We start from the raw sequence: 15,535 nt of genomic DNA on the forward strand, positions 1-15,535 counted from the left end.
CCAGGACATGGGGCAATTTCAGTATATGTTTATGAAAAATGTTTAGGGGCCACTTATTTGATTTTCCAATGAGGCCCAGTATTCTCACTTTAATTACAGCCGACATGGCGGCAGCGTGACAATTGGCCCAGTGCTAGCCAACGGCACAGTCTGCAGCTGAGCGAGGATGAGTATGGTTAAAAGCCACACATCTAGACTAATATCTGGCCGAGGCTTCTCTGCAGACGCATTTATGCCGGGGACACAACGCCACGGCCGAGACTCATGCACAAAGCACTTTAATGAACTCCAGGCTTGGCACAAGTGCTGAAAATATGAAACAGCTTTGCTCAATATGGGAGAGAAATCTTTGATAAGCGGAAGGGAAAGGGGGGGGGTGATGGCGGTTCAATAGTCGGTGTGGCATCTGTCAGGCTGCTGCCGTCTAAAGCCCCTTTATCTGGAGAGAACCTGCGCTCACAAAAGATCTCTTTTAATTGGCTGCTGGCAAGAACATAAAAAGAAGGCGCGCTCTGCCACTTCTCAGGTGGCTATCTCCGGCACATTGTGCAAATATGTTGCTCTGGTCTCCCTCTCGCACGCCTGACAACTACACACTCCCACCCTAGAACAAGGAGCTTGAGCTCCCTCTTGTGTCTGTGATGGTAATAACAGTTTGACCTGTGCGTTGTGCTGTGCAGAATACTGGATATTATTATTATTAACATTTATTTATAAAGCGCCAACATATCCCGCAGCGCTGTACAATAAGTGGGTTCCATACATTGGACATACAGAGTAACATATAAAGCAACCAATAACCGATACAAGAGGTGAGGAGAGTCCTGCCCAAAGAGCTTACAATCTACAAGGATATCAGCTTCTGTCTGTCTGGGTCACAAGTGTATACTGGTGTAGGTGCAATATTGAAATTGCATCTAGTAAAGGAAAACTACACCCCCAGAATGAATACGTAACCATCAGATAGTTTATATTATCTTAAGTGGCCTATTAAAGAATCTCCCCAAACTGGAATATATATATCAGTAAATATTGCCCTTTTACACCCTTTCCCTTGAGCCGCCATTTAGTGATGGGCTGTGTGCTCCCTCAGAGATCAGCTGACAGGAAGTGATGCAGCTCTAACTCTAACAGGAAGTAGTGTGGGAGCAAAAGACAGAGTTCTGTCCATTCATTGGCTGATGGGGCCTAGCATGTATGTGTGCCTTGGCTTGCTTGTGTGCACTGTGACTCCTATGATCCCAGGGGGCGGCCCTTAGTACTTAAAATGGCAGTTTCCTATTTAGGATTACCCAATGGCACATACTACTAAAAAAGTATATTTTTATGAAAATGGTTTATTTAGATGAAGCAGGGTTTTACAAATGAGCTGTTTATGCAATATATTTTTATAGAGACCTACATTGTTTGCAGGTAGAGTTTTCCTGAGCCAATCAGCAGGCAGGATTTACTGGAAAGCAGTCATCAGATTTTTCCACCTAAAGGGACATCCATGTTCAGTAAACTTAACAGTGACCATAACATGTTCCTCTTTGATCTGCACTGACCCAGACCCGCTGCCCCCATGTAATGCTGCCAGGATATGAGCGAGTGTAATTGGCACACCTCTGCCCCAATGTGCTTCCTAAACTCTGCCCTCTCATTAGGTAACTGCCACATTGCATGCCAAGCGGAGCTCTGCCCAGCCTTCCCATCACTTTGATGCCAGTTTGTGTTGGAAAATCAAGCCTTTGTATTCACCCGGGAACATTCCGTAGACTAGAGAGAATGCAAGCTGGTGTCCGATATAAACAATATCAAGTCAGAGTCACAAGGGACATGTACTAAATGCTTCATAATATTGCACCTATAGGCACAGGGAACTACATATCCCAGAAACCTCTATGGAGATGTAGCATTTCTAGCATTTAAGTCTATATAATTTATACCAAAAAATACTAGGTACCAGTATAGGACCCATTATCCAGAATGTTTGGGACCAAGGCTATTCCAGATAAGGGTTCTTTCCGTAATTTGGATCTCCATACCTTAAGTCTACAAAAAAATCAATAAAACATTAATTAACTTAATAGGATGGTTTTGCATCCAAAAAGGATTAATTATATCTTAGTTGGGATCAAGTACAGGTACTGTTTTATTATTACAGAGAAAAGGGAATCATTTAACCATTAAATAAACCCAATAGGGCTGTTCTGCCCCCAATAAGGGGTAATTATATCTTAGTTGGGATCAAGTACAGGTACTGTTTTATTATTACAGAGAAAAGGGAATCATTTAACCATTAAATAAACCCAATAGGACTGTTCTGCCCCAATAAGGGGTAAATATATCTTAGTTGGGATCAAGTACAGGTACTGTTTTATTATTATAGAGAAAAGGGAATCATTTAACCATTAAATAAACCCAATAGGGCTGTTCTGCCCCCAATAAGGGGTAATTATATCTTAGTTGGGATCAAGTACAGGTACTGTTTTATTATTACAGAGAAAAGGGAATCATTTAGCCATTAAATAAACCCAATAGGGCTGTTCTGCCCCCAATAAGGGGTAATTATATCTTAGTTGGGATCAAGTACAGGTACTGTTTTATTATTACAGAGAAAAGGGAATCATTTAGCCATTAAATAAACCCAATAGGGCTGTTCTGCCCCAATAAGGGGTAATTATATCTTAGTTGGGATCAAGTACAGGTACTGTTTTATAATTACAGAGAAAAGGGAATCATTTAACCATTAAATAAACCCAATAGGGCTGTTCTGCCCCCAATAAGGGGTAATTATATCTTAGTTGGGATCAAGTACAGGTACTGTTTTATTATTACAGAGAAAAGGGAATCATTTAACCATGAAATAAACCCAATAGGGCTGTTCTGCCCCAATAAGGGGTAATTATATCTTAGTTGGGATCAAGTACAGGTACTGTTTTATTATTACAGAGAAAAGGGAATCATTTAACCATGAAATAAACCCAATAGGGCTGTTCTGCCCCCAATAAGGGGTAATTATATCTTAGTTGGGATCAAGTACAGGTACTGTTTTATTATTACAGAGAAAAAGCAAATCAGTTTTAAAATTCTGAACCATTTGATTAAAATGGAGTCTATGGAAGACGGGCTTTCTGTAATTCTGAGCTTTCTGGATAACGGGTTTCCGTATACTGGATCCCATACCTGTACAGATTTACATGCTCGGTTTGCTACGGCCGTGTTCCCAGGCTTCGCCTATTGACCTGGGCCCCTGCCTGCAGTTTGGTAGCTTTATCGCTGAAAGAGTTAATGTATGGCTACTGATGCTGAATGGCCTATTTATTGTTTCAGGGAAGCAATGACAAAACAATTCAGCGTTATCTCCCCGCTCGGTGCTGCGGGGCTCGGCGGCAGGAAGTGTCCTCTAAATGCACATCCTCTGCTTCTGCTATTTAAATCTCCCAGATAAAGGCAGCCTGGCACTCTAACCCAAACAGTAAGAAGCCACATCTTATGTAACCCGTACTACTCCCAGCGCCCCTCCCTGGCACAAACACAGCCATGGTTATACACTAGTATGGTGCCAGCGTCTAGTATTTTGCACCAGCCAATCAGTGGTTAGGTTTCATAAGGCTGGTGTAGATGCAATAAAGAAAGCACATTACTGATTGGTTGTTATGATATAGTAATATTGAAAACATACAATACAGAATAAGGCAGATGAGGTTAATTTAACCATATTGTTTTACTGGGTTTGGGTCCTGTGCAAGGGAACATCTATCCATTTCCGAAGAGCAGGGATCCCCAACCTTTCTTACTCGTGAGCCACAGTCAAATATAAAAAGCCTTGGGGAGCAACACAAGCACCATAAAAGTTCATGGAGGAGCCAAATAAGGGCTGTGATTGGCTATTAGGGGCCTCTATGCACCCTATCAGCTTACAGGGGCTTTATTTGGTAGGAAATCTTGTTTTTATTCAACCAAATCTTGTCCCCAAGTCAGGAATTCACTGCACTGTTGCACTGAGAGCAACATCCAAGGGGTTGGGGAGCAACATGTTCCCCCCGAGCCACTGGTTGGGGATCACTGCCGTAGAGCAAGATATGGGTTCTTTGAACCTTTTTATTCCAAGAGCATCCAGAACTAAATACAAGAGCACACATTGCCGCCGACAGACCAGATATAATGTTCTGGAGATAGGCTGGGGGGGGGGTACTACCCCAGTATAATGGGGGGAACTACAATGCATGTAAAGACCAGATGAGTGGATCTTACAGTGTATAGCCACCTAAATGGACATTACAACCCCAAAAATTATTTTTTGCCTAATAAAAGAAAACATAATTCAAAGCAACTTTCTTATTAAAATTATAAGTGCTTTAAAAGTTATTAGTAAATGTAATTGCCATTGAAATCAGCATTTGTCCTGGTTGTTACTTTTTAAACCATGTTGCAAAGGTCAGTCTCCCCCAGCGAGTCAGGTCTGTCAGGCTGCTGCCTTGTGTTACATTGTTTCATATGCCAGAGCCCCCAAAGCAGCAATTATTTATACAAATAACTCAAAAAACCATTACAAATATGTAATGAATGTATATTCATGTTTTCTTTTGTTAGGCAAAATAATATTTTTGGGGTTGACATGTCCTTATAGACTAGCAATAAAGTGCAGGCTAGAGACTGGGTACATAAATCCCTAGACCAGAAATACAAAGAAAGAAATGGGCAGGGTGCATAGTTCCCCAATACAAAGGTCAGTCCCAAAAGTTTAAAGGGCAGAGGGCAAACTGTCCAGTGCAGGGCCCCATATTGATGGAGGTGTCAATAAGCAGACAATTCTGCAATCAGCATGGGGCACCCTACTGTCCTTCCTAAGTGCGGGGCCCAGGTTAGCTCCCCTATCTGACAGCTGTGACTATAGTACAGGAGGGGGACTGGGTGCCTATTTCCCAATAAAGACCATTAATTAGTGATGAGCGAATCTGTCCAGTTTCGCCATAAAATTCACGGAATGGCAAGAAAATTCGCGAAATGGCGGAAAATTCATGATACGAACTTGTGGCGTGATTTTTTTGTCGCCCGCATGGTTTTTTTTTTGTCACCTACGTCTTTTTTGACGCGACCGTGCCCTTTTTTGCGCCCAATTTGACGCAACATTCACCCACTTTTGACGCGTCCGTGCCCAATTTGGCACAACCGTGACTTCACGGATGTTTCACTAAACTCTTGTAGATTGTAAGCTCTTTTGGGCAGGGCTCCCTTCCCCTCCTGTATTGGTTACTGATTGCTTTATATGTTACTCTGTATATCCAATGTATGTAACCCACTTATTGTACAGCGCTGCGGGGTATGTTGGCGCTTTATAAATAAATGTTAATAAAATAAATGTAATAATAATAATAACAATAATAATAAACAACTGGGCAATTGTGGCATGGTCGCGCCCACTTTCAGTGCAACCACGCCCACTTGGGATGCTACCGCGCCCAATTTTGACGCAACCACACCCACTTTTGACACGACCGCGCCCAATTTGATGTGACCACGACTTTTTTGACGCGCGACAAATTTTTACGCGGTGAATTTTCACGGGAGTTTCACAAAACAATTCGCCAATGGCGAAATGTGGAAATTCGCTGCAAATCCATGCCTGGCGAAAAAATTTGCTCATCACTACCATTAATATATATTATATAATATATAAGAGATGGCCAGAATACTCATTACATCGGATAGGCCAGGCCAGAAATACATTACAAGAGGGGAACTGGGTAAGTACTTCCACTGTGGAGTTAAGAGGGGTCAGGGCCCAAGTAGACAGTACAGAGCCACAGCAACAGGGTTGGAACTAGTATGTGGCAACTTGAGACCCCACGAGAGTCCCAGGCGTGTGAGTGTCACAGAGTTATTGAGCTCAGTGTTAAGAATTGTGTGGGCCTTCCGTGTATTCATCTTTATTGTCTATGGGGCAGGGTGAATCAGCCTTTATTTCCCTCCCATTAAGCTAAAAGGGTTACTGTAGTGTCTGTGAGACAGTAGTGCCGCTATAGAGTCGGGACTGGACAGAATCCAAAGAAAATAAAGGACTCAGCTTCTGGGGAAACTCTAGTAGCTGAATGTGCCAGGTCTTATGTTCTATAAAAAGGATGGGAGAGTCAGAGTTTGTTGGGTCTCAGCATTATACCTGGGTCTGTCGCTGTGCAAGAAGATTGGTAGCAATGCACATTTTTTTTCTTCCACAATTCAAATTTTTTTCCTAGAATTTCTACATTTTTTGACCTTGAGACCTTTTGCCAAAGTTGCACAAGTTGCATTTGTGAAGGTTCTCACTCATCCGGGTCATGGTATATCTGTATCAAGTCACATCAATCGGACTTGCTGTATTTTTCTTGAAGACAATTCACTAGTCATCTGACCGGCTTTCCTAATTCAGAACTGAGTTCCAGTTCAGTTGATTTGACTTATCACTGCACACATTGCATTATGGGTCATTATGGGTGCCACTGGTCAATGCCGGGTATAATGTATAGGGCTCCCTTGTGCCACTAGTAGTAGGAAAATCCAATGTATTGATGCTTTTTTTTCAGTGCAAGTGCTACATAGACACGGTTCCAGCCCCTTCTGTACCTGTAAATAGCACATGAGGTAGCAGTAAAGCAGTACATTTACTTCTAGATTTATTTTATATATATCATAAAAGTTATGTCTATGCTTTCAGGTATCCGTTTAAATGAACATAAAAGTAATATAAGGAGAGAAAAAGAAAAATCTGAACAAGAAAGTGGAAAGAAATATGTATCTGAATTATCTGTGGCCAAACATTTTTATGCAGCTAAGCGCTCAGTGGCACAAGTCAGATGGGCAGTATTAGAACAAGCCCATTTACTCAGAGGTGGAAATTTGACTAAACAATTATCAAAAAGAGAGGCAGTGTGGATTAAAAAATTGGATTCTCTTTCCCCTCAAGGTTTAAACGAAAGCTTCAGCTTGAAATGTTTTTTATAGACTTTGTAACTGTTTATTGTAGGATACTTTGTATTATTGGTTTTTAAATGTGATACTTTGGGGCACATTTACTAATCCACGAACGTCCGAAAAGCGTCCGAATGTGTTTTTTTCGAAATGATCGGTACTTTGCGACTTTTTCGAGCTCTCAATACGAAAGTGGCGATAATTCGCGAAAGTCGTAATGGCTATGAAAAAGTCGCGACAATTCTCCAAAGGCATAATGGCAATGAAAAAGTCGCGACAATTCACGAAATTTGTTATGGCTATGAAAAAGTCGCGGCAATTTACGGGAAAGTCGTAACGGTGACGAAAAAAATCGCAAAAAATGCGGAAAAGTCGCAAAATGTTCGTTTTCCAATCCGAATTTTTCTCATTCGGATTCGGATTCGTGGATTAGTAAATCAGCCCCTTTGTGTTTATGGTTATATGTTTTATAGATTATGAAGTGTAAAGGACTCCCATGAAGGGGATTGTCGGTTCACATAATTGAATGGCTGCTTGGGACTGTTTGGCATTGCAGCCGAGATGGGGTTAATGGGTCACATGGTAGTGTCACATGGTCTGTTAAAGGAACAGTAACTCCAAAAAATGAAAGAGCTTTAAAGTAATAAATATATAATGCACTGTTGCCCTGCACTGGTAAAACTGGTGTGTTTGCTACAGTAACACTACTATAATTTATATAATAAGCTGCTGTGTAGCCACGGGGGCAGCCATTCAAGCTGGAAAAAAGGAGAAAAGGCACAGGTTACATAGCAGATAACAGTTAACCTCTCTAGAATACAATAGTGTTTTATCTGTTATCTGCTATGTACCTGTGCATTTCTCCTTTGAATGGCTGCCTCCATGGCTACATAGCAGCTTATTTATATAAATTATAGTAGACTTTCTGAAGTAAACACACAACTTTTACCAGTGCAGGGCAGCAGCACATTATATTTTAGTTACTTTTATACACTTTCATTTTTTGGTGTTACTGTTCCTTTAAGGTATTTAGTGAGTAAATTGTTCACTTGTGTGTATTGCACCTGAAGAAGGGGTCACCCCCGAAAGCTTGTGCTGTTTGTTCATTTCTGCAAATAAATGATTTAAAGGCATTGCCGACACTGGTGTGCTTCTTCCCCTTTGCAAAGATACATGGAAAAAAGGCTTGGGAGCGGCTGTGGAAGTCAAGCCCCCTTTGAGAACATGTATGTAAGTGGCCATATGACAACAAAAATACCTGCCCCTATTCATTTTAGCTCCCTTGGCTTAACAGCTGCTTATGTGTTTTACTGTCCTGCCCAAGGCCAGAGCTGCCAACCCGAAGGGATAGTTATTTCATATTAAGTGGCCTATTAAAGAATCTCGCCAAACTGGAATATATATATCAGTAAATATTGCCCTTTTACATCCTTTCCCTTGAGCCGCCATTTAGTGATGGGCTGTGTGTTCCCTCAGAGATCAGCTGACAGGAAGTGATGCAGCTCTAACTGTAACAGGAAGTAGTGTGGGAGCAAAAGGCAGAACTCTGCCCATTCATTGGCTGATGGGGCCTAGCATGTATGTGTGCCTTGGCTTGTTTGTGTGCACCGTGAATCCTATGATCCCAGGGGGCGGCCCTTAGTGCTTAAAATGGCAGTTTCCTATTTAGGATTACCCAATGGCACATACTACTAAATAAGTATATTTATATGAAAATGGTTTATTCACATGAAGCATGGATTTACATGTGAGCTGTTTATGTGATATAGTTCTATAGAGAGCTGCATTGTTTGGGGGTATCGTTTATAGTTTTTTTCTAAGGACCAGGTAGAAAAGATTGCATTGGTGATTGTGACATAGATTCAATGTTGGAACAGGCAAAGTCATAACCCAAATATTAGGCAGAGGTCTAGGTGGGCAGTCGTCTGGAAATTCAGGACCCTGCCAGGGGTCTATAACCAGAATATTAAACAAACGGAGCCACCCAGGAACTTAGCAAAAATAATCTGTCTGAGCACCATGTGGCACGGTAGTGCATTACACACATTGCAGCTGCAGCCGCTGGTAGGGAAAGGGTTAAAGATGGGTTGTTTAGTACAAGGCCTTTGATTGGAGAACAAAATGATGTGGTAGAACTTGATGGACTTGTGTCTTTTATCACACACTGCCGTTATACCATTAAAATGAATGGACTTTGTGTTGGAGTGGGATCCGTGACAAGTTTGAGGATTTCCTGCCAACTATGGTAAAAATGTACCATCATTAATCTCACTTTGCTCATGTCTACTGTCTACAGCCGAGGGCAGCGGCATTTGTTCATGTCTATGGATGCCACAGGATAAAAACTTGCACATCATTTTAGGGTGATATTGAGCACAGCTGCAACAATATCCGACCATATAACCCCTGTATTGCTGGGCCATGCCCCTTATGGTTTCATGTGAGCAGAGCTTAACATGGGGATCTCCAACCTTTTTTACCTGTGAGCCACATTCATATGTAAAAGGAGTTGGGGAGCAACACAAGCATGAAAAAGTTCCTGGGGGTGCCAATAAGAGCTGTGATTGGTTATTTGGTAGCCCCTATATGGACTGGCTCTGTTTGGCAGTACATCTATATATATATTGTACATACTGTATCTACATTTACTTTCCAATTTGGTAAATAGGTAGCAATAACCTCTAAGGCTGGGCCTTGGTTAAAACTCTCTTGGAAATGTCTCCATTAGAGGCCTCCTTGTGGTGCACGGTACAGAGAAAGGTCCTTTTTGGAATATGAATGACATTATGGGCATCTTCTGTAGAGCTAGTCATTGGGGCCATAGGGCTAGTCAGATATCCAAGCTATACAGAACCCTTGGCTCCCACAGTTGGGGTAGTGGGGGTAATAGGGTAGTGACCATATGTGGAACCATCCACAGGGATGCAACATGTAGTGCTCTGGTTAGTGTGGAGAACTTTATGTACTGCCAGTGTTGAATTCTCAATTGTTGCATAAAAAAGGTGGTAATTAAAGGCCTGTGATAGGACACAGGGGTACCCTCATTGTAGCTTATGGGCTACTCTAGTTACCCTGACTTTATGTCTCAGCCCTCCCTTTTAGAATGTAAGCTCTTGCGAGCAGGGCCCTCCCCCTAGTGTCTCCGATCCTCATCCAATGTAACTGCAAGCCATTTTTGTGAACTGTTTATATGTCCATGTTAACTGTTCTGTCTTTTGTACCCCTCTATTCTGTAAAGCGCTGCGTAAACTGATGGCGCTATATAAATAATAATAATAATAATAATAATACTCTACCATGAAGCTATTAAAACAAGCTACTCCTAATTTGACAGTGTTTCCCAGTGCTGCCATAATGATCAACATTTGTCCAACTATTTAATTAAACTGCCCAACTAAAAACTTAAAGCCACACCCTTACAGTTTTCAGGTGTTGTGGGAGGGGTTACTGTGAATTGTAAATCAGCATTGGCAGGGTGACCAGTTGCCCAACCCTTATAGACAACATTTGCCCGAACTTAGTTTCCATTCATGTTTCACATGGAGGTTCCATTGCGACCCAAACTGGAAGTGAAATGACCCCCTTATCCAAATCCCCCTCCGCTCTATTAATTGCCCCGTTGAGGTCGGACCGTCGACACGTCTCTACCCTTTGTAGACATTCTACAAATACATTGTTGTGCTGCAACAATCAACAATACAAAAACTCGTTCTATCCACCAGGGACGCGCCACAATGAACCTAGACAAAGAAAAAAAAAAAGAAATATTCCTGGCCAGCTATTCCTGACATCTGTATCCTGCCTGAACTTTTGCGTATCGTTTATACGCTCCGTGCTGTCACACCTGCCCGTGCAGACTTGGACATTTGACACTTGAAAAAAAAAAAAATTATATATATATATCTCCTAGCACGTATCATCCAGAAAAACACCATTGTTTTTAAGTTCTCTTATCTCGGTGCTCCCAAATATCCTGTTGCTTGGAGCGAGTGCGGCCAGGGTCAATAGAATTCTCTTCCTGCCCCTGGCTGACTTCATTTCCCAGCCTTAGCACAATCTCATCCGCTCCAAACAACCCCATCAAATCCACTTTCTGCTCAGCGCGAAGCTATAATTATTATTTTTTTTTAGCAATATTAAACCATTTATAAAACTGTTTGGGAAGATGGCTAGCACCATTAAGGTAAGATACCTGTTTTGGGGTTTTTCTTCTTTGTTTCCATTGAGTATTTTTCTTTTTAAATTAAAAGTTCATTTTTATCAAAGACAGATAAGTCTGGTTTCGGGCAACACCCCCAACCGCCACAATAGCAGGCAACGAGATTTCCTCTGCAGTGCTTAGTAAATTTCCTTTTTCCTATCCCAACCATCCGCATGCTTTAAAAACTTCAATCTCGGCAAAACCGTATATTTTTTAAATTTCCCCTTGAATAGTGTGGACCCACCGTGCAATTTTTCTATCGTTTTTTTGCATTTCAAATTTTTTTTTTTAATTTCTGTTTTTATACATTTGTGTCTGGGGTATTTCTTCCCCTTGAAAATCGGGTGGTTGGACATTGGAATTACTTTTTCTACGCACTATACGACATTATGTTGCTTCTGTTTTGCCTTTTTATTTTTTGGAAACGGCCCGTTTTCCAATTGCATATTTGGATTTAACGAAAGATGCACTAATTAAGGATTTTGTTTTTGTGCTATAATTGAATATTATTGTTTTAAATGGTCATACTAGCTGCCTGGTAAACTAATTCATTTTTGTTTTATTTTCCATAAAAGATTTCAATAATTTTCTATTGCTTAATAATTGTTAATGTACATTATTATTCTGAATATTTCTGCTCATATTGTAATTGCAATCACGAGAGCGGCAATTACAATTTATGTAAGTGTTTTTGAACCGAGGCTATGATCTGAATTGAATGTGAAATCGTATAGAGATGTCGGTAGGTATAAATATACAATAATTTGGAAAGGTCCTTACAAATTTATTAGGTGAGTGTATTGGTATCTAAAATTGTGATGAGAATGTTTATTAGCATAGTGCGAATTGTCATATAAATGTAGCAAATATAAAGTGGGGTTTCTCTGTAATAATAAAACAGTACCTGTACTTGATCCCAATTAAGATATAATTACCCCTTATTGGGGCAGAACAGCCCTATTGGGTTTATTTAATGGTTAAATGATTCCCTTTTCTCTGTAATAATAAAACAGTACCTGTACTTGATCCCAACTAAGATATAATTACCCCTTATTGGGGCAGAACAGCCCTATTGGGTTTATTTAATGGTTAAATGATTCCCTTTTCTCTGTAATAATAAAACAGTACCTGTACTTGATCCCAACTAAGATATAATTACCCCTTATTGGGGCAGAACAGCCCTATTGGGTTTATTTAATGGTTAAATGATTCCCTTTTCTCTGTAATAATAAAACAGTACCTGTACTTGATCCCAACTAAGATATAATTACCCCTTATTGGGGCAGAACAGCCCTATTGGGTTTATTTAATGGTTAAATGATTCCCTTTTCTCTGTAATAATAAAACAGTACCTGTACTTGATCCCAACTAAGATATAATTACCCCTTATTGGGGCAGAACAGCCCTATTGGGTTTATTTAATGGTTAAATGATTCCCTTTTCTCTGTAATAATAAAACAGTACCTGTACTTGATCCCAACTAAGATATAATTACCCCTTATTGGGGCAGAACAGCCCTATTGGGTTTATTTAATGGTTAAATGATTCCCTTTTCTCTGTAATAATAAAACAGTACCTGTACTTGATCCCAACTAAGATATAATTACCCCTTATTGGGGGCAGAACAGCCCTATTGGGTTTATTTAATGGTTAAATGATTCCCTTTTCTCTGTAATAATAAAACAGTACCTGTACTTGATCCCAACTAAGATATAATTACCCCTTATTGGGGGCAGAACAGCCCTATTGGGTTTATTTAATGGTTAAATGATTCCCTTTTCTCTGTAATAATAAAACCCAACTAAGATATAATTATTCCTAGTTGGATGCAAAACAATCCTATTGGTTTTAATTAACGTTTTATTGATTTTTTTAGTAGACTTAAGGTATTGAGATCCAAATTACAGACAGAACCCTTATCCAGAATACCCTTGGTCCTGAGCATTCTGGATAATGGGTCCTATACCTGTAGAGGAACGCTTATCCAAATACCCATTATCCAGAAAGCTCTGAATTACAGGAAGGCTATCACCCATTGAGTCCATTTATAACAAATAATATTCATTTTTAAAAATGATTTCCCTTTTCTCTGTAATAATCAGAACCTTGTACAGCTATAGGACCCCTTATCCGGAAACCCGTTATCCAGAAAGCTCCAAATTACGGAAAGCCCATCTCCCATAGACTCCATTATAAGCAAATAATTCAGAATTTTAAAACTGATTTCCTTTTTTATGTAGAAATAAAACAGAACCTTGTAATTGATCCCAACTAAGATATAATTAATCCTTATTGGATGCAAAACAATCCTATTGGGTTTAATTAATGTTTTATTCATTTTTTAGTAGACTTAAGGTGTGGAGATCCAAATTATGGAAAGACCTCTTATCCGGAATACCCTTGGTCCCGAGCATTCTGGATAATGGGTCCTATACCTTGTACTTGATAGTAACTAAGCTGCATGAATCCATAGTGGTGGATAAACAATCCTACTGGGTTTATCTAATGTTTAAGTAAATGAAAACTTCCAGTACCGAGAATTCTGGATTATAGATCCTATACTTCTATAATTCAAAAAAAAAAAAAAAAATACACAAAAAAGTACAGGGGAAAATATATAATACAGGTATGGGATCCCTTATCCGGAAACCCGTTATCCAGAAAGCTCCGAATTATGGAATGCCCGTCTCCCATAGACTCCATTTTAATCAAATAATTCAGAATTTTAAAACTGATTTCCCTTTTCTCTGTAATAATAAAACAGTACCTGTACTTGATCCCAACTAAGATATAATTACCCCTTATTGGGGGCAGAACAGCCCTATTGGGTTTATTTAATGGTTAAATGATTCCCTTTTCTCTGTAATAATAAAACAGTACCTGTACTTGATCCCAACTAAGATATAATTACCCCTTATTGGGGGCAGAACAGCCCTATTGGGTTTATTTAATGGTTAAATGATTCCCTTTTCTCTGTAATAATAAAACAGTACCTGTACTTGATCCCAACTAAGATATAATTACCCCTTATTGGGGGCAGAACAGCCCCATTGGGTTTATTTAATGGTTAAATGATTCCCTTTTCTCTGTAATAATAAAACAGTATCTTGTAATTGATCCCAATTAAGATACAAATAATCCTTATTGGATGCAAAACAATCCTGTTGGATTTAATTGCAGTTTTATTGATTCTTTGGTAGACTTAAGGTATGGAGATCCAAATTAGGGAAAGACCCATTATCCGGAATATCCTTGGTCCCGAGCATTCTGGGTCCTATACCTGTACACTAAAATCCACCCAAGAATTAATTACTATTAAATAAAAGCTAAAAGACATTTTTTAAACTAAATAAATTTTAAAATCCATAACAAACTTTCCTTTTGGGGAGGAATAACAGAGAGGAGTTTACGCGAGCGGATTTTGGTGGAACAATGAAGCTGTCCAACTAAATATTTATATCTGCTCTGCGCGTCTGTTCTGTCCTGATAAGGAGTATTATTGTTGTTTCATACGGTAACAGAAGCCTGGGGAGAAATGATGCATTGAAGCACAAGTCAATTACGTGGCTTAAGGCTGCAGGATTTTTGGGGTAGAATGTGTTTAAAAGGTACTGTATATATATATATAGCAGAAGTGGGACAATAAAATAATGTTTGGTGATACTGACAATGGTTACACAGAGCTATCAAGTACCGGTATAGGATCTGTTATCCAGAATACTTGGGGCCTGAGGGTTTCTGGATATGGGATCTTTCTGTAATTTGGATCCATACCATAAGAGGACAATTTATTAACAGTCACATTTTTTTCCCCCAAATCGATCTTTTTAGCGCAGGTAAATTCGATTTTTCCAGGTTTTCGTATTCTTATTCGTATTGGTTCTGTGTTTTTTATTCATTTATGCTTTTTTATATTCAGAATTTTTTTTTATAAATGAATAATATTTGTGCTTTTTTCAATCTGTAAATTGGTTTGTGGTACAAAAAAAATTGCACAAATTAGAATTTTGACAAATAGGCCTCTAACCCCCAAATGTAATAAAAGGCACAATGTTTGCCCTATGTTTGCCCTAGGAGCAGCAACCACTAAGAAGTTTGCTTTCAAATAGGTGACCAGTACATCTTACCTGCTGGTTGGTTGTTATGGGTCACAGCTCCTTAGCAAACCTAGTAGGATTGGTTTGTCCCCAATATGGATTCAAGTACGAGTTACTGTTTTATTATGACAAAGAAAAAGGGATATCATATTTAGAAATAAGAATAATTTGCTGAAAATAGACTCTATGGGAGATGGCCTTCCCATCTCCTAAAGAGCTTTCTGGATAATGGGTTTGTAACTAAGCTTTCCCATACCTGTATGCCAAGGTAGCACTTACTGGTCACCTGTTTCAAAGCACACAT

The 15,535-nt window shown here is 39.6% G+C and overlaps 1 protein-coding gene across 3 annotated transcripts in view; it reads left to right on the forward strand.

Moving 5' to 3' along the window:
* erg (v-ets avian erythroblastosis virus E26 oncogene homolog) overlaps positions 1–15,535 on the forward strand; it is a 176,572-nt gene that overhangs the window by 88,513 nt on the left and 72,524 nt on the right. Inside the window, exon 1 of one of the 3 annotated variants that reach the window (XM_012956557.2) lies at positions 10,991–11,116. The exons of the other annotated variants lie outside the window; for them this stretch is intronic. Coding sequence (XP_012812011.1) covers positions 11,099–11,116 — 18 coding nt within the window. The 5' untranslated portion in view covers positions 10,991–11,098. Of the gene's footprint in view, positions 1–10,990; positions 11,117–15,535 lie in introns of those variants that run through there. 3 annotated transcript variants of the gene reach the window in all.

The sequence above is a fragment of the Xenopus tropicalis genome, chromosome 2 (genome assembly GCF_000004195.4).
Source record: "Xenopus tropicalis strain Nigerian chromosome 2, UCB_Xtro_10.0, whole genome shotgun sequence".
NCBI classification, from domain to species: Eukaryota; Metazoa; Chordata; class Amphibia; order Anura; family Pipidae; genus Xenopus; species Xenopus tropicalis.